The sequence below is a fragment of the Paramormyrops kingsleyae genome, chromosome 21 (genome assembly GCF_048594095.1).
Source record: "Paramormyrops kingsleyae isolate MSU_618 chromosome 21, PKINGS_0.4, whole genome shotgun sequence".
Taxonomy (NCBI): domain Eukaryota; kingdom Metazoa; phylum Chordata; class Actinopteri; order Osteoglossiformes; family Mormyridae; genus Paramormyrops; species Paramormyrops kingsleyae.
In genome coordinates this window covers 14638460-14661398 of record NC_132817.1, presented here as the reverse complement: position 1 = coordinate 14661398, position 22939 = coordinate 14638460, and the positions used below count along the sequence as shown (strand labels likewise).

At 42.5% G+C, this 22939-nt stretch overlaps 2 protein-coding genes across 4 annotated transcripts in view; both read left to right on the top strand.

Moving 5' to 3' along the window:
• The first annotated feature begins 3414 nt into the window (after positions 1–3414).
• Positions 3415–11111, top strand: LOC111836686 (basigin-like). Of its 2 annotated transcripts, XM_072704159.1 has the most exons (9): positions 3415–3608; positions 5407–5501; positions 6521–6683; positions 7738–7832; positions 8017–8150; positions 8280–8556; positions 9697–9721; positions 9813–9886; positions 10255–11111. In XM_072704159.1, exons 2-8 carry the CDS (start codon positions 5483–5485, stop codon positions 9871–9873), a joined length of 774 nt encoding a protein of 257 aa, XP_072560260.1. In that variant the 5' UTR covers positions 3415–3608; positions 5407–5482; the 3' UTR covers positions 9874–9886; positions 10255–11111. The 2 variants fall into 2 exon arrangements, with proteins under 2 accessions (XP_072560260.1, XP_023653961.1); XM_023798193.2 differs by lacking the exon at positions 5407–5501.
• A 2493-nt stretch (positions 11112–13604) lies between these two features.
• The window catches only part of LOC111836700 (potassium/sodium hyperpolarization-activated cyclic nucleotide-gated channel 2-like), a 30787-nt gene continuing 21452 nt past the window's right edge, over positions 13605–22939 (top strand). The window contains exons 1-2 of one of the 2 annotated variants that reach the window (XM_023798214.2): positions 13605–14884; positions 18622–19045. In XM_023798214.2, coding sequence (XP_023653982.1) covers positions 13785–14884; positions 18622–19045 — 1524 coding nt within the window. In that variant the 5' untranslated portion in view covers positions 13605–13784. Of the gene's footprint in view, positions 14885–18621; positions 19076–22939 lie in introns of both variants that reach the window. The other variant, XM_072704221.1, reaches the window with a different exon arrangement.

Here is a 22939-nt window from a genome sequence, read left to right as displayed (position 1 = left end):
ACATTCTATTTTGGTCATATTCATTATTCAGTATCGTATACTGTGTATTTTTAAAATTTGTTTGCAACCCTGTTTACTTGTTCGCACTGTTTGTGCTGTCTTTGTACCTTGTCTGCTTTGCACTATGTGTAAGTTTGTCTGTGCCCCACATTCTTGCCGCTGTTATGTGCCAGAATTTCCACTTGGGATCAAGAAAGTCAATGTTAACCGCAGCTAACTAGCTAACCTTAAGCTGCACAGGTTTATCCTCACCACACACACAACAAATGTCTTTTTCTGTAACACGGTGTTGTTCCTAAGATTTGACGTCATCAAGAGAAAAAATATGCAAGTGAAAGCGCATATATTTATTCAAAGAACCACTTATAATTCTGACATTGCAATGTTTTTGAAGGCAAAAGTAAGTTTGCCCTGATTGTCACTGACATAGGAGACTTTGATATGGGGGGCACACAACTTAAATGACTATTTATTGGGGTGATGAATTAATCCAAATTAAATATTGTTAAATATTAAATAATACTGTTTCCTACACACTTCATCGTCTGTCCTGTAGACTCCTGGGGGAGCACGCCAACGGACTCTGTTCTGGGCTGTTTTCTTCAGCAGAATCTACGCCATTCCGGCAGCCCTCACTTCGTTTTCGATAGATCTTCTCCACGTCTGTTCGGGTCTCCCCACTTTCCTTTTTCCTTATGGGTTACAGTCCAGTGCTTGCCTTGTGACGTTGTCGAAAGGTTTTCGAAGTGTGTGGCCTATCCAGCCCCATTTCCTCTTCTTGATGTCTTGACCGGCCGGGTTCTGGCTGGTTCTCTTCCACAGGTCTGTGTTCGAGGTCTTTTCAGGCCATCTAATGTTGAGGATGTATCGCAAGCACTTGTTGATGAAAGTCTGTATCTTGTTGGTAATATTTTTGGTTACCCGCCACACCTCGGACGCATACAGGAGGACTGCTTTCACGTTGGTGTTAAAGATTTGAATCTTGCTGCGCTGAGATAAGGCTTTGGAGTTCCAAATGGGTCGCAGAGTGTTGAATGCGAACCTTGCTTTGTTTATCCGACTCCTGACGTCTTCATCTGTGCCGCCAACACTGTTGACTACGCTTCCTAGGTAAATGAAGCGGTCTGTTTCCTACACACTTGCTGATCATTTATTATTTTTTACACTGCGAAGAGTCACATCCACCTTAGACATAGCTGGGGTGTAAAGATTGTTGACATAAGAGTACCACTGCCTCAAATTCATATTTATATTCTTTATGTGAGTAAATATTACAGACTGACTTCCTTGTCATTTTTGTGTCATGGCAGACATCTCACTGTCAAATATGAGTAACTGGTTATAGGCTATTAATTCAAGGAACTGGATGTTATAGAAGATAGTGAGGAAGATCCAGGTTACACAGTCATGATACAGCTCATTACATAAGCCTTACAAGCTTATGTAGAGTCAGTTAAATGGCAAGAAACTGGTTTGGCTGTTTTGTGAAGAACCAGAGGTCCCTTTAGTCCTCATAATATACAAGTTATTAGTGGCAAGTAAAGTTCTCATCATGTGATATTGATGAAAATCATGATGTACTTGCATGTCCTTATTTTTCTGTAGTGAGTTGAGTCAATGTGCAGGTTTGAGCTGTCATTCTGGATAAGGAGATGGGGTATCACAGCGAATGCTGTTCTGGATCTCCTCTATAAGACATTGCATGTCCTCATCCAGCGTTTTCACATCAACATGATATGACACATAAGAACATAAGAAATTTATGAACGAGAGGAGGCCATTCGGCCCATCAAGCTCGTTTAGGGAGAATTTAACTAATAGCTCAGAGTTGTTAAAATCTTATCTAGCTCTGATTTAAAGGAACCCAGGGTTTTAGCTTGCGCTACACTAGCAGGAAGACTATTCCATACTCTAACTACACGCTGTGTAAAGAAGTGCTTCCTCAAATTTGTTTTAAAATGTTCTCCCGCTAATTTCCACTTATGGCCATGAGTTCTAGTATTTAATCTAAAATTGAATTAGCCATTTGGCTGGATAGCATCTAGACCTGTTAGAATCTTATATACCTGGATTTCCTTTGGGATTAATAAAGTATTCTGATTCATGTCCCCTCTTAGTCTCCTTTGCTCGAGGCTAAACAGATTCAGCTCAGCTAACCTCTCCTCATACGACATTCCTCTAAGACTAGGAATCATTCCTGTAGCCCTACATTGCACCCTTTCCAAGGCAGCAATGTCCTTTTTAAGGTATGGTGACCAAACCTGCACACAATATTCTAGGTGGAGTCTTGTATGATTATAGGAGACTGACCAATCAGCACACAGCAAGAACTCAGTGCTTAAGTGGAGTCGAGGTAATTTTAATTGAAATGGTAGTTTACAAATCCTGTCCTAGCTCAAAGTGTCTTAATTTCTTTTGGTTGGATAGACTTATTCCTAATTTCTACCTCTTTAGCTTAGCATATGAGTGTTGATGCTGAAATGTGCTAATCTAAAAGTACTTTCTGGATGACTTGTATTTTTCACATTTTATATTTAACTTATAAGTTAATGGCTTTGATGTGAAATATGGATTGTGAAAGATAATCCATGCAAAGACATTAAATAAAATGTCATGCAGTACATCATAGTGTTGTTTTAAATGTTAGCTCAAGCAAAACATATCTTAGCCTTTTGAAAATATATTTATGATTATTGCTTAAGTAATATAACACCTGTTTTTGTGAAAGTAGCTGAACTGCTGTCATCTAAGAAAGATGTCTCTGTTTCAGTAATGGAAGATGTATTCAATTTCAAAATGAGTTTTTTCTTTATGCATCTATATGCAGTGATTACAGATTATGCCTAGATTGAATGGAAAAAAAAAGCAGAAGAATATTTATGTGAATATGCATTGAACTGTGTGTTTTACTGCTGATGTATTATAATATAATTCCACTTTATTTTGAAATATGAAACATAGGAATATTTTATAATACATGATATCTTTGTGTGGGGATATTTTGCCAGATAAAGCAAAATCCAAAACTTGCTGGGTCAAGACCCAGTTTGAACTCTAGAGAATTTGTTTGAATTAAGTTGTATCAGGCCATTAGCGTAATTGGCAATAGAAAATCCCCAGTTAGAAAAACAGATTGAAAATTAATTTTGATGAGAATAAAAAAAAAAAAATAGCAAAGTATGCTAATACAGCTAAAATGTACGGTCAGAGCCTGGCTTTCTTTGTAATGATTTTTTTAGATTTGATGGGACATCTGGATTAGTGGTTTAACTAAAGAGAGTCTTGAACAGAGCACATCTTGTTCAATCACAAGTTAACAAGAACAAGATCCCATTTCCAGACGCAGGACAGGGGTAGCAAGCGGAAGGTCTCGAATCTTTTCACCGGAAGTGAGCGTGCCGGTGCGTGCTGCGCACATGCGTACGTGCGCGGCGGGTGTGGAGCCTTCGGTCAGTCGCCTTCCTCCAAAGCGAAGGTTGTTGTTAAGGTGAAGCGTTGGTGGCCGAGGGGAGCGATTTCTGTGCTTTTACGGCTGGGTTAACATCGAAAAATGATGCTCTTTACATTCGGGGTTTTTTTTTTGTGCCTTTATGAAGCCAGTGCTTCAGGTGAGTTGTTTTTTTTTAATGTTAATGTTTATTACATAACCGAACGCGCAGTGTATGTAACGTATTGGCTACCCCTCGAAAAATAATTAAGCAAACGGGAGTGTGTTTAGGTTATTCATCAGATTGTTGACGTTGGTAACGTTTGTTATTAGCCATTTTCGTGTATAAATGTATCGATTGGTTTTGTTTGTAGGGTGGTGACTTTGTTACAGGTGGTATGAGAGAAAATTGTTTGCTGTAAGTAGTTACTTAGTCAACAAGCTAATCATTGCGCGTCGTGTTGGCTACCATAGCGATAAGTGCCAGCAGTAAGTAATAGATAAACCGTTCAGTGGACTCTCCGTATTCCGGGCCGAATTAGTGTCTCGGTACCGAGCAGACATGTTGGCTCCTCACTGCCTTTGGCTTCTGCGTTTCACTGGGCGTGAAATAATGTGGCAACGTCTGATTCATCTTTGTAACATTTCAAAATGAGCGACTAGTTATGCTGGGCAGCCTCTTGGCTAACAGCTAAACTGGTCTTAACTAGTATACAGTATAACGTTGGCCCGCCAACAAACTGCGTGTCTATGGAAAATGCTTCAAAGAAGCAAGTTTGAAATGTTACATTTAAGCGAGTCGATGGCACGATGCTTTTGATATGTTTTTGTATTTTAACCTATTAATTTCAAAAATAGATAGATTTAGCGCACTATTGATTAAAGTGCATAACATAGTTGGTTTCGCCGTATTCGTGTTAAAGTTGATGTATAACATGCAAGGTTAAATATGTATATTTACGATTAAACTTTCATTATCGTAATGTAGACGCTGATTTCTCCCATCTTAACATAATGGCTTGCACGCCTGCATTGTTTTTAGCGGATTAATTTTTAGGCCCACGCATTAAAATAATTTTTCTAATAACACGGGTGTCCTTAATACGGTATGTCGGGTTACTTATTTTGCCGAACATTTAAGAAACTTGCTACGGTTTATAACTGTTAAATTTTAGGTTACTACATTGACCTTGTGGTGAACTGTTTTGAAAGTACTTTTAAAATGTATTGTTGTTTATTAACCAAGTGCTATGTCAGCATTTAAGTCATTATTACAATATCATACGCTGTCTGCTTTAAACCATGTGGTTTAAACCCTCCGTGGGTCGTGGTAGATTTTTTTGTCTTTACATTTCACGTTTTTTTTTCCTCCCGCATGAAAGATATTGCTACAGTGGTTTATGGTGAAATGGGGGGTGGGGGGTCCTGATGGGTCATGTGGGACGGAGTATTTGAAAAGGGCTGTTTTGCAATGGCTGCCATGTCCCTGTTAGGGGGAGTGCATAGCTCAGGGAGTATCGCATTTAAAGTTGTGCGTTAATGCATCAATACGTAGCATTTCAGCCGTTGTCCTTGCACACCTTTCCTGAAACCACAGCTAAATGTGATTTGAGGAGTCTGATTTTTTCCCCATTTAAGATGCTACTACAGTCATATTCTCATAAAATAGTACTGAATTGCCATTGTGTAGTCCATATTTGTAATGGATCTTCCCACCTTTTTGTGCCAGTTTCCCCAAACCTTTTAAACACTCTTTGCCCAAACATCCACTGAAACTAATTTCATCTTCATAAATTAAGTTATACTCATGCCGTTGTGGATTCCACATGTTTGTTTACCCTGAATATTTTATTTAAGCTTGTCTACTTCCCTGACAGGTAAACTGCTGTTAAATCCAGAGCCTCTGTTCACCATTTCATGTTTTGTTTTCTAATCATCTTTTTTTCTTTTCTCTTGTTTGTGCTCCCATTGACCATCAGGCATCTTACCAATGACCCATTTTGATTCTTACCAATGTAGCATTCAGTCAGTTTAGTGAGGTTACCATTGACCCAAATGGAATATACTGAAGACTGTGGGTAATGTTTTATCTTTCTGGGATATTGCGGGATGACTTGAACACACAGGTGTGAGCATGGCGTGAGGGAGGGGGCGGGGCTTAATGAGAATTTTTATCCAGCTGCCTAATTGACTGGGTTGCTGGCTGGTCTTCAGCTCCGAGCTTTCAGTCAGCGGAAGGATTGGCATGCAGGTGTTTGCCTGCTGAGGGCAGTATGTGCTGCCACACCCTTATTGGAGGGTGAGCGTGACATTTTCAGTGCCCCCAGCCCATACTTCTGTTCCCGCTGGCTCCCATGTTCTGCATCCTCCTGCCAGAATTGTTTTAGAGGTGCTGTACCGGCTTTATATCATTCCCTATAAAGGCTTCTGCCTGCTTTAAGCATACCCTCATTCGAACCCTCTGTCTTGTAGTAGGTCTTCGCCTTTGCATTGTGTCCATGTGTCACTTAAACATGGGGGGGGGGGGGGGGGGGGCAGCTTACCGTGCCCCCTAGATAGTGTAGCCTTTACTTAGCTTTCCTTTTGTCCGTTATCTAACCAAGGCTTGTTTGGTAAGTGCTCCTCTGCGTTTCTGTCCATCTCTCCTTTCGTCTCTTCTGTGTTCGTTTGCTGTGGACTTTTGGGTTTGCATTGCTTCCGTTCGACGTACCCGTTTATGAGGTTGGGTGGGCTGTCTCAGTAGTGCTGGTTAGTGGAGCCCAGCGTTGTGCATGTGAGTTTTCATTGCATCTGGTTTAGTTGGAAGGTGACACCAGTTGCCTTCAGTTGACAGTGACTTGATGGGACCATTCCCAACAGCTGACATAGCCTTTTAAGCAGGCTAATTTATTAGCTGAGGGCTAGAATGCAATGAAAACTGCAGACGCTCCAACCATCCAGATAGTTCTGGATCCATTAGTTGGTTGTTTGCATAGTATATATAGTATATGCTTCTTTGCCACCTCTGAGACATAATTGCCCTTGTTTGGTAAACCTAGGTTGCAGTGAATGTCACACACACGTCACAAACTTAAATTTTATGTTCTTCTGCAGATATTGTGGCCACACCCCCGGAAGTGTATAATGCCACTTCTGCCATTCTGAGCTGTAACTTGACCAGCACCCAATGGGAGGTCAAGAGTCACTACTGGACCAAAAATGATAAGACTATCGAGTCTACGAGGAAGGACTCTTCAGCATTGCACATGGAGTACAGGTATGAGACTAAGCCCTTTCGTCTTACGGAGGGGTGTCGTTTGCTTGTGAGAATGACCGGTTGTTGTTCGAGGCTTCTCTGCATCTACAGCAGAGTCTTTGTTTATTGTTTAAAACTGGGACACCTGACACAGGGTCCAAAGGCCATTAGAGAATGCTAGTGTTTGCCAAGTTCCTAAGATTTAAACTGAGTACTGATCAGTTTGTTAAAACCCGTGGGGCTCTGCAATCAAAGATGCTAAACTTTAAAGCACAGTGTTTACTGCCGGAGAAGGAGTCCTGATAGATGACCTTTAACCCCCCCCCCCCCTCGCCATTGGTTTATTGAGTGGGGCTTTTTTTCTGATTTAGGTCTGACAGTCTGGTTAAGGAGAATGGAATGTGTGAATGCTACTTGCAGTTGAGTTGCTGACAGAGCGTATAAATAATTTGTATGTTGTGATTGCTCTCAGCAGACACGTTATAATAACTAAGCGGTTAATTATTGCTTGCCCTTCGAGTTACAGCTCTGTGCTGTGTGGTTTTGTGCACGCTTAATTTGGGAGAGATAAAGGCACTTACTGTCATTCTCATACCATCACCTCGTTGCACAGCTTTAATTTTGGTTCACGTTTCAAATAAAATGATCTAAAATATGATTCAACATGAGGTAGAGGATTTGGTCTATTTAAATTTTTACTAAGTTTGTAATGTGATTGTAAGAATGTAGTGAGCTTCACAAATGGCTCTCTGTGTGGAAATTGTACTGCAGCAAGGCTCTTGAAAGGGCCTTTTCTCGATCCTTTGGGTGTGAATATAACGTGTGTTATATAAACCTCGTTTGATACACCCCTGGTTTCAGCTCACTAGAACCATGTGGAGTTCCGCTGTAATTTGAGGAGAAACTTCTCCACTTGCAGCCCCCTTTTGGATTTCACCTGTTGTTTTTGTCTAGTTTTGAACATGGAAGTCTGTGGTCTTGTGCTCTAGTTTTACTGCTTGTGGTGTGACTGTTTTCACCGAATTCGGCATTAAATGTTCTGGTGCCATCCTGATTTTGCTTTCTTTAATGCTAGGTTGGACAAAATCGATCCCTCTTCTGGAGGAGTGTATGCCTGCGTCTTTACTTTTATGGATGGTCACACCGAACATAAGAATATTGAAGTTAAAAGTAAGTAATTTGTATGCAAATTGATTGGTAAATGAATCATTTGGCTTGACCTCATTTGCGTGGAACTGCATGGTAGTTGGACAACCCAATGAATAATGTATTTCTTTATGGAAAATGTAATATTGGCTCCCTGTGGGGGGCGGTTTCGTAACAATGGATAATGTAATAATGGTTTCTCCTTCAGCTGTTCCCCATGTGGGAGCGTCCAAGCATTCTGAACATGGCAATGAGAAGGATAAGGGTGTCTTGGTATGTTTGAGCCACGGCTATCCATTGCCTAACACTTGGGTTTGGTTGATCAAGCACGACATGCAAGAGGTATGTGCTTGTTTTTTCTATTAAAATTTTTTTTCGTGTGTGTTGGTCGCTGGCTTGAATTATCTTCTGTAGAGGTGTCCTTTAAATTGGATCTGAGTTCCCCCCCCCCCCCTTTTCATCCTAACGCAGAAAATAATTACCAATGACACTGAAAAATACGAGATAAAGAGCACGCCCAACAAGACAACCCTAATTATATTAGATCTGGACATCCAACTCGACGCCGCCACATACGTGTGTCGTGGGATCAACGAGCTCGGCGTGGAGGAGGACAGTATTCAGCTGCGTGTGCGCAGCCGGCTGGCCGCCCTCTGGCCCTTCCTAGGTATCGTGGCGGAGGTCATTGTCCTCATCGCCGTGATCTTCATTTACGAGAAGCGCAGGAAGCCTGACGAGATCAACGATGGTATGCTTCCTTTCTCTCCACTCCTGACTCTAACACAATATGTCATCTGTCCCCAACAAGTGGTACAGCTTACATCATATCCATGCTAATAGTTCAGATTAAAATCTACAACGTGGTCGTCTAATGTCTTATTGCCGCGTCTACACTGCCTAAAATTCTTCAGTTTTGAACTTTTAATACAGTTGTAAATTTGTTTCCTTGTTAGTCAAGTTCTGTTTTGCTTTAGTCTCTGTTCCAATGTTTATTCACTGATTTTGTTATTTGTTGCTGCTTTTTACACATTGGTAAGTTAAACCTGCATGATAGATTGAAGTGGGTTTCCTTTTTTTTAACCCCCTTACCCCCCTGATAAATTAATATAGTGCTGGCTTATTAGTAGCGAAATTGCTTATGGTTGCAGAAATTTTAAAATGACTCTTTCCCTGGTTGCCTTTCAAAGAAAGGTCTGGTGCCGGTGAAAGTCTGCATCTCTGTCTGACCCTGTGTGCTCTGTTGCCCAGTAGGGTCTCTGGCAGAGGCAGTTCTGCATGAAAGGCTGACATATGATGTAGTTGATATGTTTGTCCCATCTAGCTTCTGTGCTGGTTGGGGTGGAGTCCTGCATTTTGCCGCAGCTAGATTGTATATTAAGGTCATAATTAACAAAATGCAGTTTTCATTTTGCTTAAAGGTTGGCTTGACTTCATTTTAATTCAGCATGTTTTAAAATCAAATTCCTGTACCTTTTAGCTAGTTGAAGGTGAAACTGAGGTTTTATAGACTTGAACCAGAGGCGGTTAGTTCGGGTCCAGAAAGTAAAAATCCAGACCATGATTTTCTTCCAACCAGCCAGTTAAGTATTCTATGACGGCCTCTTTATACTCAACTGGTTGGTTGGAGCAAAATCTTGGTCTGGATTTTTACTTTCTGGATCTGAACTATCCACCCCCTGACTTGCTCAGCTCTGATTTCTTGATTAATAGCCTTAGGCCCATGTTGCTCTGGCTAAGAGTGTGAGAATGACTTCCTGCGTGATGTGGGTGTTATGCTATTCAGCTGTGTGCTGTTTTCTGATGGTTATGCTAAGTTTTGTGTTTCTCCTGTGTGCAGCTAAACTAATTGAATGTCTTTCACTCCTCATGCACTGATGGCATCCTGTAGATGACGACTCAGGTGCTGCTCCTCTGTAAGAAAAACATTTGTTTTTACGTCTTGATGACATTACCTGCTTTGAGTTGGAGAACTTTGAGTTGAATGGTTTTTTTTCCCCCTTACAGGAAGGGTGACACTACTGCCAATCACACAGACAAGAACATCCGGCAGAGGAACTCCAACTGAGTGGTGTACTCAGGTGTGTGAGCTGTTCTGCTGCTGTGGTATTGATGCGATTTGCTTTTGCTCGATCCTGTCCTCACTTACAGTAGTGTTTCCTGCTCCTTTTTTTTATCATACTGCTCAATTCTCTTTGCCTATGTCTGATCCAAAAATAAAATTGTTTCCTTGTGGCTTAAGGATTATCTGAAGCTGAGTTAAAGCTGAAGCAGCTTGTAAATTTTGGATCCCCAAGTGACACTTTGATCTGCCACTTCCTATATCATTTTCCAAACAAAAATGAACATGGATGAGGCTGTATATTGTAGTTCCCCCCCCCTCCCACATTTAAGCTCCCATTATTTAATTTGTAGATGTATCACAATGGTTATTTTTTTGTCCTTGCAGGAATCCAGGAGACTACAGTCCAGAAGCATCATCACGCGGAATTGCATTAATTATAGATCACCGTTGGTGTTAAAATATCACAGATTTTTAGTGTAGATGCACACGCCCAGGGTTGATTGAGTGGTCTCATAGATGTGCTAGTGCTTTTTTGCCCTTGTATTGATGTTGCTCATTTGACAGCCAAGCTACTGTACATCTTGAATTTACAGTGTCATTGTGGGGGGGGGGGAAGCTACAGCATGGTTACTACTTTGCATTTTCATTTTTGGTGTGTTAATATCAATACCTTAATGTGTTTTATGTAAATCTAGGGGTTTCGTCCTCCTGTTTTTTGTGTGTTGCCACATTTTAATTGCCAGACTAACGACTTGTGCTGAAGACCCACATTTGAAATGCATTTTTCTAAAAACACATGGGTCCACATGCTTGCCTGTGTTCAATCTTAGCACAGAAGCCTTGGGTGGCTCAGATTTTAGTTTTTTTTCTTAAGACAAAATTTATTACAATGCTTTAATGACCTCTTTGCTGCACATTTTATGATAAGTAATTGTGTAATATGGGATTCTGGGGTTGAAGAACATATCTGCCATTGTGGACTTTCAGACTTCATAATTTCAGTGCATAATGTAACATGGCCAATTCCATATGAAATTTATTCGAGCAGTTTGTTGGGGTGGGGGTTGATCATGATGACCAAGTGGGATATAATGTTATTTGAGGTATATTGGTAAGAAACCTTGAAGTCCGTTATGCCATCTAATTTTTGAAGCGTTAATTTGAGTTGTGACTGTCAAATTTTATTCTAAAGCATGTTGACACCGAGGACATTTTGTGGAACATTAAAGAGACAATTAATACGTCTGTGTGTGTTATGTGGGGGGTGGGGTGGGGTGGGGGGGGGGGTACACTGTGTATAATGTGGTGCCCTAAAGTCATGGGGAGGTTCTGAAAGATGCACGCTGGGTTGGGGTTGCCATGTGCTGTCTGCCTGACTTCATTCAGTGGGAAGCAATAGTGTCTAGTGATGCTGGACATGGATGATTTCACCCATGGTGCAAAGTGGGGACTTATTTCACCATCATTACCATCATATGTGGGGGGACCGGGCTGAGATTGTCTGACGTGTCTGTGAAGGTAAGGTGCCCCTGGGCAGTGGCGTCGTCCTGTATTTCAGGCTTGAGCGTTTTCATTGTACATTAACCTTGTGCTGTCAGTGATGTCCTTGTGAGTCACCGAACCGCCGACTGATGCTATCAGCGGCGGTATTAAGTCTTATTGTGATGCTTCCTGTTTCAGGTACTGGCTCCTGTTTTCGCAGCGCTTTGCGATGCTACGCATGCGGTGCCGCTTTCAGTCGTCACGGGACCAGTGTCTTTCCTCTGCGCACGCTTCTAACGCGTAGAGGATGTGCTAATGGCTTTGGATAATTTTGTCCTTTTCTCTGGGTTTTATAAAATGGTGCCGCCCTGTTAAGACCATCACGCTGCCTCTTGGCTTTAACCCTTGAGTCACTCTGCACATTGACAGTATGAAAGTCCTATTTCTCCACTTGTGTACTTACCCACGCAGGTTATGTGAATCCTACTATTCCCAATCGCCAGTCAATAGCGCTGCATTAAATACCGTATCTCACCCCAGTGAAATTGAGGCATTATGATTATGGCTTGGCTTAGGGTTGAGGTTTTTCCTTGCTTCGCAGGTCGTTTTTTTCTTACGTCGAACACAAAGCTCCATTTGAATTCATTTAGATTATGGGCATTGTGGGTAGTTGCCCACTGTCCTGTGTGTTTCCTTTCCATACTATGTCTTTGTCCCAAAGTCCAGACGTGCAGAGAGGCTTTCTGGTGTCTCCAAATTGCCCATAGTATATTTGTGCGTATATATTTCCCCCGCATTCATCCAGGATACGCCCCAGCCTTGTGGCTCCAGGCCCACTGAGAACCTGACTAGGATAACTGCTTAGAGGATGGATGAATTCCCAAGGTTCCCCATGTGACGTATCTGTACTGTCCCATTTTCAATGGGCACTTTCATTAAAAGCATAGGGAAGAACCAGGCTGACAGCAGAACACAGCACAGCACTCCCTTGTCTTACATCTATGATTTCACCTGAAAATGGTTAACAGTGGTTTCCATTTCAAGTTTTGTCACATGCAAAGACTGTATATGTGCGTAGTGAAATGCTTTCCTCACCTACTCCCTTGACTGAAAAGACCTAAAATGACGACGAAAAAATGGGACAAAATATAAAAGCGGCAATTTAAATGTGTGTTTGTATTGGCAGTTTAAGTCAGAACAGAGTGGCGACCGCACAGAATGTGAAGTACGTCAGCTCTTACAGGGCCTCGATTACTAAGCAGGCCGCCTGAGGGCAGAAACTCGATCTAAGTCTCAGTATCGGCCTCTGGGTCGAAGCAGCATCTCCCAGACTGCAACAGAGACAGAAGGCTGTTGTTGGGATGGGTTGGGCAGAGTATTTTTTCCCCTTTGGCGTGCTGGGAAGTTCCCACCCTGTGCACAGCTCTGCTGTCCTGCTTGCTGCGACTGGTGAAGTTCCCGGTCTAGATACTACCGACAGTGCAGTTGCAGAATGCCTGAGTCGCATTCACTGGCCGGATTTCCTCATTGTCATTCCAAGACAACAGCACGATCAACCGAAGGAGCTCAAATCCACCTCTTGCCATTCATACCCCGCCTGTACATTTGTTTTCATGTGACCTTCCGTAACTTCCTTGTACTCTTTTTGCACGTTTTATGAAGGTAACGGTGTATAAAACATATAACGTTTAACGAAATAATTTTTGCGTACAAAAGTTATATTTCTGATTTGTTGAAATTTGTCATTTGAGCAGAAAGTTCTTGTGAACTACAAGTACGAACCGAGCTTTATTGTAACATCGATCGAAAATGTTTAACTTGCATTGATTTGTAGCAGTCATTGCTCCCTTTTAAACACAAGAGGGCGCCAGGACACCATCTGAACTCCCAAATATCCACGGCAATTGAGCCTTTTAAAACTTGGCTGTCTAAAAACCTGCAAATGATGTCATCATTGAAACAACGGCATTATACCATACCATTTTGTGACACCTTATAAATGCAATATTTATTTTCAAAATTAGTGAAATGCGATATACTATAATCTATTCATATAAGCTTCTTGTTAAAGAAACAGCGTTCAAATATAAAATGTCGACTGACTTTGGCATATATTACAAATAATGAAAATAACATTTGGACATATCCAAACATTTTCTGATAATGTGTGAAAGCTATTGGGTTGAAAGTGAATACTAAAGATCCTTGGTAGGTCTAAAAATGGATATGCGTCTAACTAACCTTGTGAAACCTCTATGCACAACGGTATAGTTTACAAAAAAGTCACGTATGTTTCCGTTTTCTCCCCCTGTCCATGTCTCTCGCTCGCCGTCCCTCTCTCGCCTGCTATATGGCTCGCTCCCTCCCCTCTCTCTTCTCGTCTGGGGTTTCTCTCAAGATAATTGGAGGCAAAATTTGATCTTCCCAATGTCATGGACAAAAAGGAGGTTTCTCCGGGCTGCGCGGCTGCGATGAAAAGGAAGGCGAGCGGCAGCCGGAGCAGCCATAGCGGTGCTGCCGAATCTGCGCCGGACGGTGCCGTAAGCGTGATCGGGACCAAGGACTGCCCGTCGCCCGCCTCCGGCACTATCGATGACCGGCCCGCTCCATATTTAAAGCCTCCTGACAGGAGTGCCGTCATGGACGAAGCGGAGGACGGTGAGGAGGAGCTGAGATTTCAGCAGCCGCGGCTGCGTCGCTCTGGCGGTAGTGGCAGCAGCAGCGGCGGCGGCGGCGGCAGCATCAGGATGAAGAACTTTAAGCCAGGAGGGGGAGTTGCCGCGACGGCGAGCAAGAAGTCAAGCAGCGAGCTCTCTCTTTTGCAATGCGAGTCGTCCGAGGCCACCGTTACCTCCTCCGAGGTCTGCTCGGGAGATGGTGCTGTACCAGGCGGCGTGGATAGGGGCATAGCAGGAGACACACCTACCGGAGGACCGCCGACTGCGGCGTCTGCCAGCGCAGGTGGGCAGGGAAGCCCGACTCCCGTCGCGGGCATGAAATGCAACAAAAACGGGGAGTGCAGGAGAGACTCCACCGCTACAATCAGCCCGTGTTCTGGCATCGCGAAGCAGGAGAAAATGAGCAACCGGGGAGTTGGAGGCGAGGACGGGAATAAGCGGGGTGTCACCAATTCAACCGCCAGCATGGACGGGTCGGCAACCCCCGTTGGGTCCCTTTCACAGGGACAGGGGGGTGACACTCTGGTCTCCGAGAAAAAGGACTCCAAGGTCTCTTTTTCCAATGCGCCCAGCAGAAAAGCATCATCTGCCGTCCACGGCCAGAGTCAAACCCGGCAGGCCAGGAATTCTGTCACCTTTCATAAGTCCGAAGATGGACCTCAGATCGTGGCCGAGGACGCGGAGCACCGAGGCAGTCAGGCCAGCTTCATGCAGCGGCAGTTCAGCAGTATGCTGCAGCCGGGGGTTAACAAATTCTCCTTACGCATGTTTGGAAGTCAAAAGGCAGTAGAACGGGAACAGGAGCGGGTTAAATCAGCGGGCAACTGGATTATTCATCCTTACAGCGATTTCAGGTAAGGGGCTGAATTGAACTGGCCGCATGGCCACATCCCAACGTGACAGGAAGCTACTGGACAGAGCGCGCTTAAGTACAACTAGTCGGTCCTTCTCGGCTCGCGTAAATTTAAGCGAGCGTAAAAGGACCAGAGCAATGGGGTGAATTACTTTTCACTGGGTCTTTTTAAGGTGCTCGTCACGTGCCAGATTTCCAAGCTCGCGCGGTGGCGTCTCGCGCTTGGGATGAGGCTCGCGAGTCGTTACGCGGTTTTCTGCAACGTGAACATAACCGGTCTGCTGACTTTTAAAGGCATTTTGTAGATATTAACTATATATATATATTTATATATTTAATGCGGTTTTCTACTATTGTTGTTCTCTCAAGAATATATGAAAACATATTTCTATTATATTTCTGTTATATGACATTGACTTTTTAAAAATATGATGATTTATTATTGCCTCGGTTTGAATGCTTTCGCTTTTCAACTAACCCTTTTATATAGAGTAAGTGATCTGGCCTAAAACGCAGTGATTAGCAGTGCACCTTCACAAGTGACCCGAATGATTTGACAGAAAACATTCGAGACATAACCGGTCGTCATTAACTAGTATTTATTATTAATAATTCTTATAATTGCAGGCAAATGGTTTTATTATTTAATTCTAATACTTATGTTATTGCCTAAAGGCAACGTATTCATGAGCGTTTCGACCTTTTTGCTTGCTGCTGGTTTGTCATTGGCGATCAGAATTGAAATGACATGCTATATTGTATTTGTAGGGAATTCAAATAATTATTCCGTATTTCTGTCGAATTTTCCGATAAGTGCATTTTAGATTTCGGTGTCAGCATATATATATATATATATATATATATATATATATATATATATATATATATATATATATAAACATATTTTTAAATAAGAACAAAATTTGCTGATTTGCAGAACGACTCCATGCCAGTAGTAAGAAAATTCGTGACTTTGTCGTCGTGAATCGCGTGGTGTGTTGAGTCCTCACTTTGCAATGTCACCTTGACCTAACAGCGTGATTGCAAACAGAAGGTCCCCTATGTGCTTGGAAATTCACTGCTATTCAGCATGTCTCCGGCTTTAGATTTTCTTTAAAAAGCCAAATAATTGGCACTTTTGCAAGCACTCAGTAGCTGAAACCAAGCTTGAAAGCTAATGATTGGACACAGCTGTTGATGTCCATGTCCTGTTATTTTCACTGTGATGTTATTATAAAAATGTCTGCTGTAGTATTTTAGTGTGATAAGAGTAGTGTAATGAAAATCGGATGTTGTGGAGCTTCATGGAATTATACCACGATTTATGTACATATAAAATATTCCAAGGTTAAAGAGTAATGACATTAGTGGATTATATGTTTGCTAACTGCTAATTTGCAGATTTCACCTGCACTCTTTCAGTATAAACACGCAGATGAGCATGAACTCATCTTCATTTCCTACCAAGTTTTCATTAAATTCCAAACTGCTGGAACCCATGGTGAAAGTATTTTTGCAGTTCTCTCTGACTGTACACCAGTGAAATGACCAAATTTCAGATGCATAATATTTTTGGCTTTAGAACTTCGCCGTCTGCCTCGACAGACAATGTGCAGTAGCCGCTGTAGTCACCGTTGCCATTTTTTCAGCACCATGGATAGCTCACATGGGACATTGCATGTGTCACGCGTAGGGGGGGAAATGGCTGGCGGAAAACCAGACCAAATTGTTCAGACATTTTTGATAGTACTCTTTTCTATTACTTAATCACTGTCACTACTTTATATTTGGTTTCATCAACGCTGGGGGTTACTGATAAGGCATGCAATGTGATAAGTAGTTCTACAAATTTTAAAGTCAATTTGAAATAATAATAATAATAATAATAATAATAATAAAAAATTCAGACCACAAAAGGCCTCTTGCACTAATTACTACAAAGTACCTTGAAGTATTTAGTATTGCCAGGTTTAGTTATAGACTGTGGCACACAATGACAAACTCAAAATATTGCATGCCAAAACATAAATTAAAATGAACATAAAAATCAATATATATATATTAAAATATATATAAAAAAAAGGACATGAGTGGCTTGGACTGAGTGAAGCTTCTGTGTTTAGCCACAAGCATTGCACTTGGGGGGAGGGCCTGGGACAGTGACTTAACTGGCTCCCCTGGAACTGGACTAGGGAAGCCATTCAAGTGATGTGACTATTCCGTCTTCCACGGGCGTTCAAACCAGCAACCCTAAGATGACAGGCGTAGAGACCTAACTTATTGAGACACACACCACCCCTGCTGTTGATATTGATGGGTTGTGGTCATGTTAAGGCATCTCAATGAGGGTGGACAGCCAAGTGGAATCCATGCTTGTCTTCAATACATTTAATATTTACTCTAATTAATTACACTTACTAGTATATTCATGTCTGCAGCAGTTATAATTGATTCAATTACCGCTGCTTAGCTGCTTGGTTTGCATTGTGTTGGTGTAATTTGACACGTACGTGATATGTCATGATGCAATTGGGCGACGAGATTGTAAGTGCAGAGGAGACCTGATCACTGTGGCTTTTGTATGACGTGGGTCATTGCATCCTGAATCCAAGTGTGCGATTTGGTTCGCCTGTGGGGACGTGACTCAGCAGCACAGTGGGTGGGGGGGGGGGGGGGGGCACTCTGATGCAGAGGTGGCCTTGAGCTACTGGAAAGGGTGTCCCACTGTTTCCTGGACCAGCCAGCTCTGTCTGCTCCTACACCTCTGACAACTTCGCTGTTCATACGAATCTCTTTATTTTTCCGTCACTTGTGTGGTCAACAAAGTGAAATTTCAGTTGGAGGATTTTCCTAGTTTAAGTTCCCAGATGGGCCTTTGATGTTTCCTTTTACTGCAGTTGAAGTTATATGTGCTGGACCTCAGCAAAATATCTCAGTGGGCGAAGTGTAAACTTCGTGAGCTTCTTTAGGCTGTGCTGTCTGCTAACCAACTACATAATAGATTCATTACCTGAACATATGGGAGGCCAAAAATATTCCCCCCATCTTTATTCACTTAATTAGAAATTTTAACATGTAAGGCATAGTGACAGCAAAGTGGATATAAGAAGGTTTGTAGAACCTTATTCTAGAACCGTCTGGTATGTATGCATTCCCTTCCTGTGTTATTAAATCTGAGACGCTGTAGAGGTCATGTATATTTAAGACCAATTTTTCAGTTTCCAGTTTTATATTCCTCCCTCGTTGACAGAGTTAAAAATCAATTCGACAGATGGCTCTGGTTTCATCAGCCGCTGCTGCCTTCGGAATATCCTTGTATTGACCTTGCAGTCTGTAAAAAGGTAAAGCTTAATCACTAGCATTTCTGAAAGATGTCAGGATGAATTCATTTTCATACACGTCTCAGTACATACACGCTTTCTCAGAGGGTGGCTTACAGATTAGGACAGTATCCTTTCAGCTGGATACTGCCACAGCAGCAGATTGTAGCCAGTTGGATTGTTGTTGTATGCCAAAATGGCAACACAAATGCCCACTGGGTAATGTTAATTAAAAGAATCCTCTCTCAAAATCCAAAGTGGATATTTTATTTTTAATGGGAAATGGTAGGCTGGCTGAAATACAGATGAGTAATTCATGATAATAATTGTAAATGTTGAAACAAAGTGTATGTAACTGGAAGCAAAAGCGATATTTAACATCTCTTTTTGTGTTTGTCTTTATTTCCTGCCATTGCAGGTTCTACTGGGATTTCACAATGTTGCTATTTATGGTAGGAAACCTCATCATCATCCCTGTGGGCATCACTTTTTTCAAAGATGAGACCACCACACCATGGATTATCTTCAATGTCGTGTCAGACACTTTCTTCCTTATGGACCTAGTGCTCAATTTCCGCACTGGCATTGTGATCGAGGACAACACGGACATCATCCTTGACCCCAAAGAAATAAAGAAGAAGTACCTGAAGACCTGGTTCGTGGTGGACTTTGTGTCCTCCATCCCAGTGGATTATATTTTCCTGATTGTGGAGAAGGGCATTGATTCAGAAGTCTACAAGACAGCACGTGCCCTAAGGATAGTGCGTTTCACAAAGATCCTCAGTTTGCTCCGCCTTCTGCGCCTTTCCAGGCTCATCCGCTACATCCACCAATGGGAGGAGGTATGTGGGCTCATGGACAAAGACATTAAGGTATATACCCACCAATGAGAGGGCAAGGATGAGCTTAATCCAAAGTATAATGCTATGGTCTATGTTGCGCTGGTCAAACAAAATATTATTTACATGTGGGGATAAAAATTAAGTGAATAATAATATATGTGCTACTTTGGCTACCAAAACACATGACAATGTAGCGTGTCTATATTTAATATCATTTTCAGTTGAGTGGTTCCCCAGTACACAACTTTTGCAGGCTGAAGTGAACAAGAAGCACTTCATTCTGTGTGTAGTCGTTTAATAGTTTAGCTTTCAGTCTTTAGCTCATATGTTGCTCGTCAGTAGTTCTTAGTAGGAAGTGAAACACACTAGAAAGAAGACTTTTGTGCTCAGTTAGTTTGGAGACCAGATGTATCAGTTCCATTGGTCTGATTGCCTATTGGCAGCTATTTAGATAAAATGAATAAGATGTTACACACTAGGAAGTTTTTGCTGCAGTTATTTTCTGAATGCATGGCGTAGCTCAGAGTTTCAGCGGCACTAATAATGCTAACTCCTTTTTTCTGCTGTAATTGAAGCTGTGGGTGACAACAGCATGCACGCCGCACACTATTCATGTTGATTGGTGTCATTGCAGTGAGGGCAAGCGAGGGAATATATGCCTGTGAGTGTAATTGAACTCTAGAAAACACAAAGGTAAATTCTTTGCCATCTGCTGCACCATTATAGATGCACTTTGGGACTTTGTTTGATGCATCATGGGCACAAAGAGAAGAAGCAGGACACGGGAGTCTGGATAGAGATCAACTAGGTCCCATCCACACAGCCATCCTCCCTCATCCACACTAGATCCCTTCCTCCTTTTCCATACTCTCCACCTCCTTCATTATCCATAATAATATTCTTCTCATCCATGCTGCCTTCCTCTCCTCTTTATCAGTACTCTAGCGTTCTCTCAGCGTTTTGGGAACGTTTCTCCAGCTGTGCTTGCAGTCTGGAATGGAAAGCATGACAATAACAAGGCTTCTGGTGACGGTAGTAGATGCCATCCATCATCACATGTCATTCTGGCCCAGCAGAAGCCCCATTCCTCAGGAACAGAACCCCCCCCCCCTCCCCACCCCTTTCCTGTTGTATGTCACTGTGCTAATGGATTCCATTTAAATACATTTAAATTCATGTGGTGTGGCACAAATCCAGGACGCATGGGGTTCGCAGCCCCGTATCGGACCTCTCGTTTATCCCAGCCTCATCAGTGTAGTATCACATGCAGGCCCAGAGTTGCTTAGCAGTATTTCCGGGACTATAAGAAGAAAGGAACAGCCCTGTTGTTCTATTGTGAGAACCCAGTCCGTCTGCTCATCGTATCAAGTTCTGCCTTGTTAGTTGTAACAGCAAACCCAAAAAAGCCATTGAAACACAGCCAGGTAATAGAAACGAACTACAGGAATCCGGACCAATAAAGCGTGTACCTGATTCCTGTTCCACCCCCGCTTCGGCTACAAGTATTGTCCTCTAGCCGGGTGCAATGACTCAGGTGTCTACGTGTGCTCGGCACTTCATAAATGGAATATTCCTCTCAATTGTAGAGTAGTGACACAAGCACGGAAGCAGACCTTTGTAGGCTAAAGATCGGAGAAACTCGTTTGCTGCAGTGCTGCAGAGGTGGCCAGAACCTTTTAAACGATGAACTTTCATAGCAGTCTCCTTAATATCGTCATTGTTACAGTATATCTATATGAAATTGAGTGATTTGCAAACACCAGAACACTTTAGCTCTGGAGACTTGCTTAAGATGACCAAGACTAATAGTGCTTCCCTTCCATTTATGATGGGAACTCCTGTCTACATGACGGACTGGCTTTGTTCATTTGGAATTTAGGCCTGCACATTTTAAGATTAGGTGTGCCGGAGCTCTAGTCGGTTATGCATTGAAATCATATTGAACCAAGATGAAAAGCACTCATCTTTTTTTGACGATGTTTTTTCGTTTTTTGGATCGCTGTTCGTGGCTCACTCTCCGAAAGCGTGTTGAATGTTCAATGTTCTTAAAAGTCAGTAAGGGCCCACCTTGTCTCCATTTAGTAGTCAGCATTGTGCTGTCTCTGGTATGGCAGACCACAATGGACCACAACAAAACACTGGTACCAGTGTCTCATGAGTGGACTTGCCAAGGGTTTCATCCACAGTCCGCCTCTCGCATATATTACGGTTGTTGGGTTTTAACAATAAATATCCTGTAAAAATACATGTGTTTTAAAAAGTATCTGTTTTGACAGGTGAAGATTAATGGATTGGGTGATCGATAAAGCGGCCAGGCGTAATGCAGAGGCTCTGACGCTCGCAGAGCTGATGACAGATGTCTGAGGAGTCGTGTAGGAGGCCCAGGGAGGTCCTGCAGGATTGTGCCAGCGGTGTTGTCAGTCTGTATCAGGGGGCACCGCTAAACCACATCATCTGTCACTTTCCAGTACAGGTGACTGATGGGCGGCATCTGTCAGTGATGGTTGTTGTCCCTCTCGGGATCACATCCCCACCTCTTACCCAGAGTTGATCTCATCCAGTGTGGAAACTCTACTTTTTCTATTCTGATGTTCTGTGAATCGACGTAGATAAGGAATGGAGGGGGGGGGGGGGGCTGGGGAGCCACAGAAGAGAATCATCTTGAGCACATAGACCATAGTGGCCAGAACATTGGGTGTTTCTCACTATGCCGACTTGACCGTACTTGTGTTCTCACGTACGCATTAATGTAATCTTCGATTGCCCAAGACCAGTTACAATACTAAGAACAGAAATACAGAGGACAAAAAATATCCCAGAATGTAATTTTTGCCTCACCCCAAAATATCAAGGGTCCATCGTTGCATCCTCGCCAAACGAGAACAATCCCATGATTCATTGCAGCCCAAGTTCATTCTTGGGAGGCAAGTTAGCAAGAACGCTCTTGCTAAGACCACAAGTACGATCTTTGTGTTCTTCGTATTGAAAAACACCCCGTGTTTCCTGAAGACCTTGACTCTGTGAGACAATTATACAAATAGAGTACGGTACCTCATTGTCCGTACTCAGTACTCAGTTAGGCTGCATTTTGTTCCCATGTAGGTATGTTTTTGGAGCCTAGATTCTTAGCAAATAAGAATGCGGAGGCTGGATGGCAAGACTGCGAGTCTCACGTCAAAAAGGGGAGGGGCTATGAAGTGCTTGGAAGCTCTGAGGCCCTAACAGACGGGGGACACGTCCTCTGGGGTTATATCAGGGATATCAACTTTGCTCTTGTGTGCCTGCCGTTGTCACAGGTGTGGCCTGCTTTGTCGGTCACGCTGGGCACCATATGCTCAGCACTGCTGGAGTCCTGAGCCAGGCAGAGCAGCCTGGCTACGTGCCCATTCCCAGAAAACCACACGCACAACTTACTTTTATATATAGAAATATATTTATGAGAAGGGTATAAATGCTGGCTCAGTAATGTAACTACAAAAGCTATACAAGCAATAAAATGCACTTATCGGGCATTATTAGAAGTTTTCCCTGCAGGACAGATGGTAGCCTGGTCTTTGCATGACAAGGCATTGCTGTGTGACATTAGACATTGAAACAAGTTATTGAAAATAGCTAATTCTTTTTGTTAACTCCTTGTTATTCCCATGTGCTATAGCCATTAGCATTAATATGTGTTGATATATATTACTTTTTAAAATGCTATTATGAGTGACATGTTAACACACTTGCTTAACACCTTGAAGTCCTACCTCTGTTTCTTGCGTGTGTGGAGTTTGCATATTCTCCCCTGGTCACACCCACAGTGTGTGAATATGTACAGTACTGTATAAAAGTCAAAGAGAATCATGTTTAAAATGATATTCATGTTGGCGTGAACTATAATATTATGTCTGT

Excerpts from the sequence above, each read along its gene's own strand:
- LOC111836686 (XM_023798193.2), top strand. The coding sequence starts at position 3,551 with ATGATGCTCTTTACATTCGGGGTTTTTTTTTTGTGCCTTTATGAAGCC. Across the intron at positions 7,833-8,016 it reads TAAGAATATTGAAGTTAAAA|CTGTTCCCCATGTGGGAGCG; the intron begins GTAAGTAATTTG and ends TTTCTCCTTCAG. Across the intron at positions 8,151-8,279 it reads TCAAGCACGACATGCAAGAG|AAAATAATTACCAATGACAC; the intron begins GTATGTGCTTGT and ends ATCCTAACGCAG.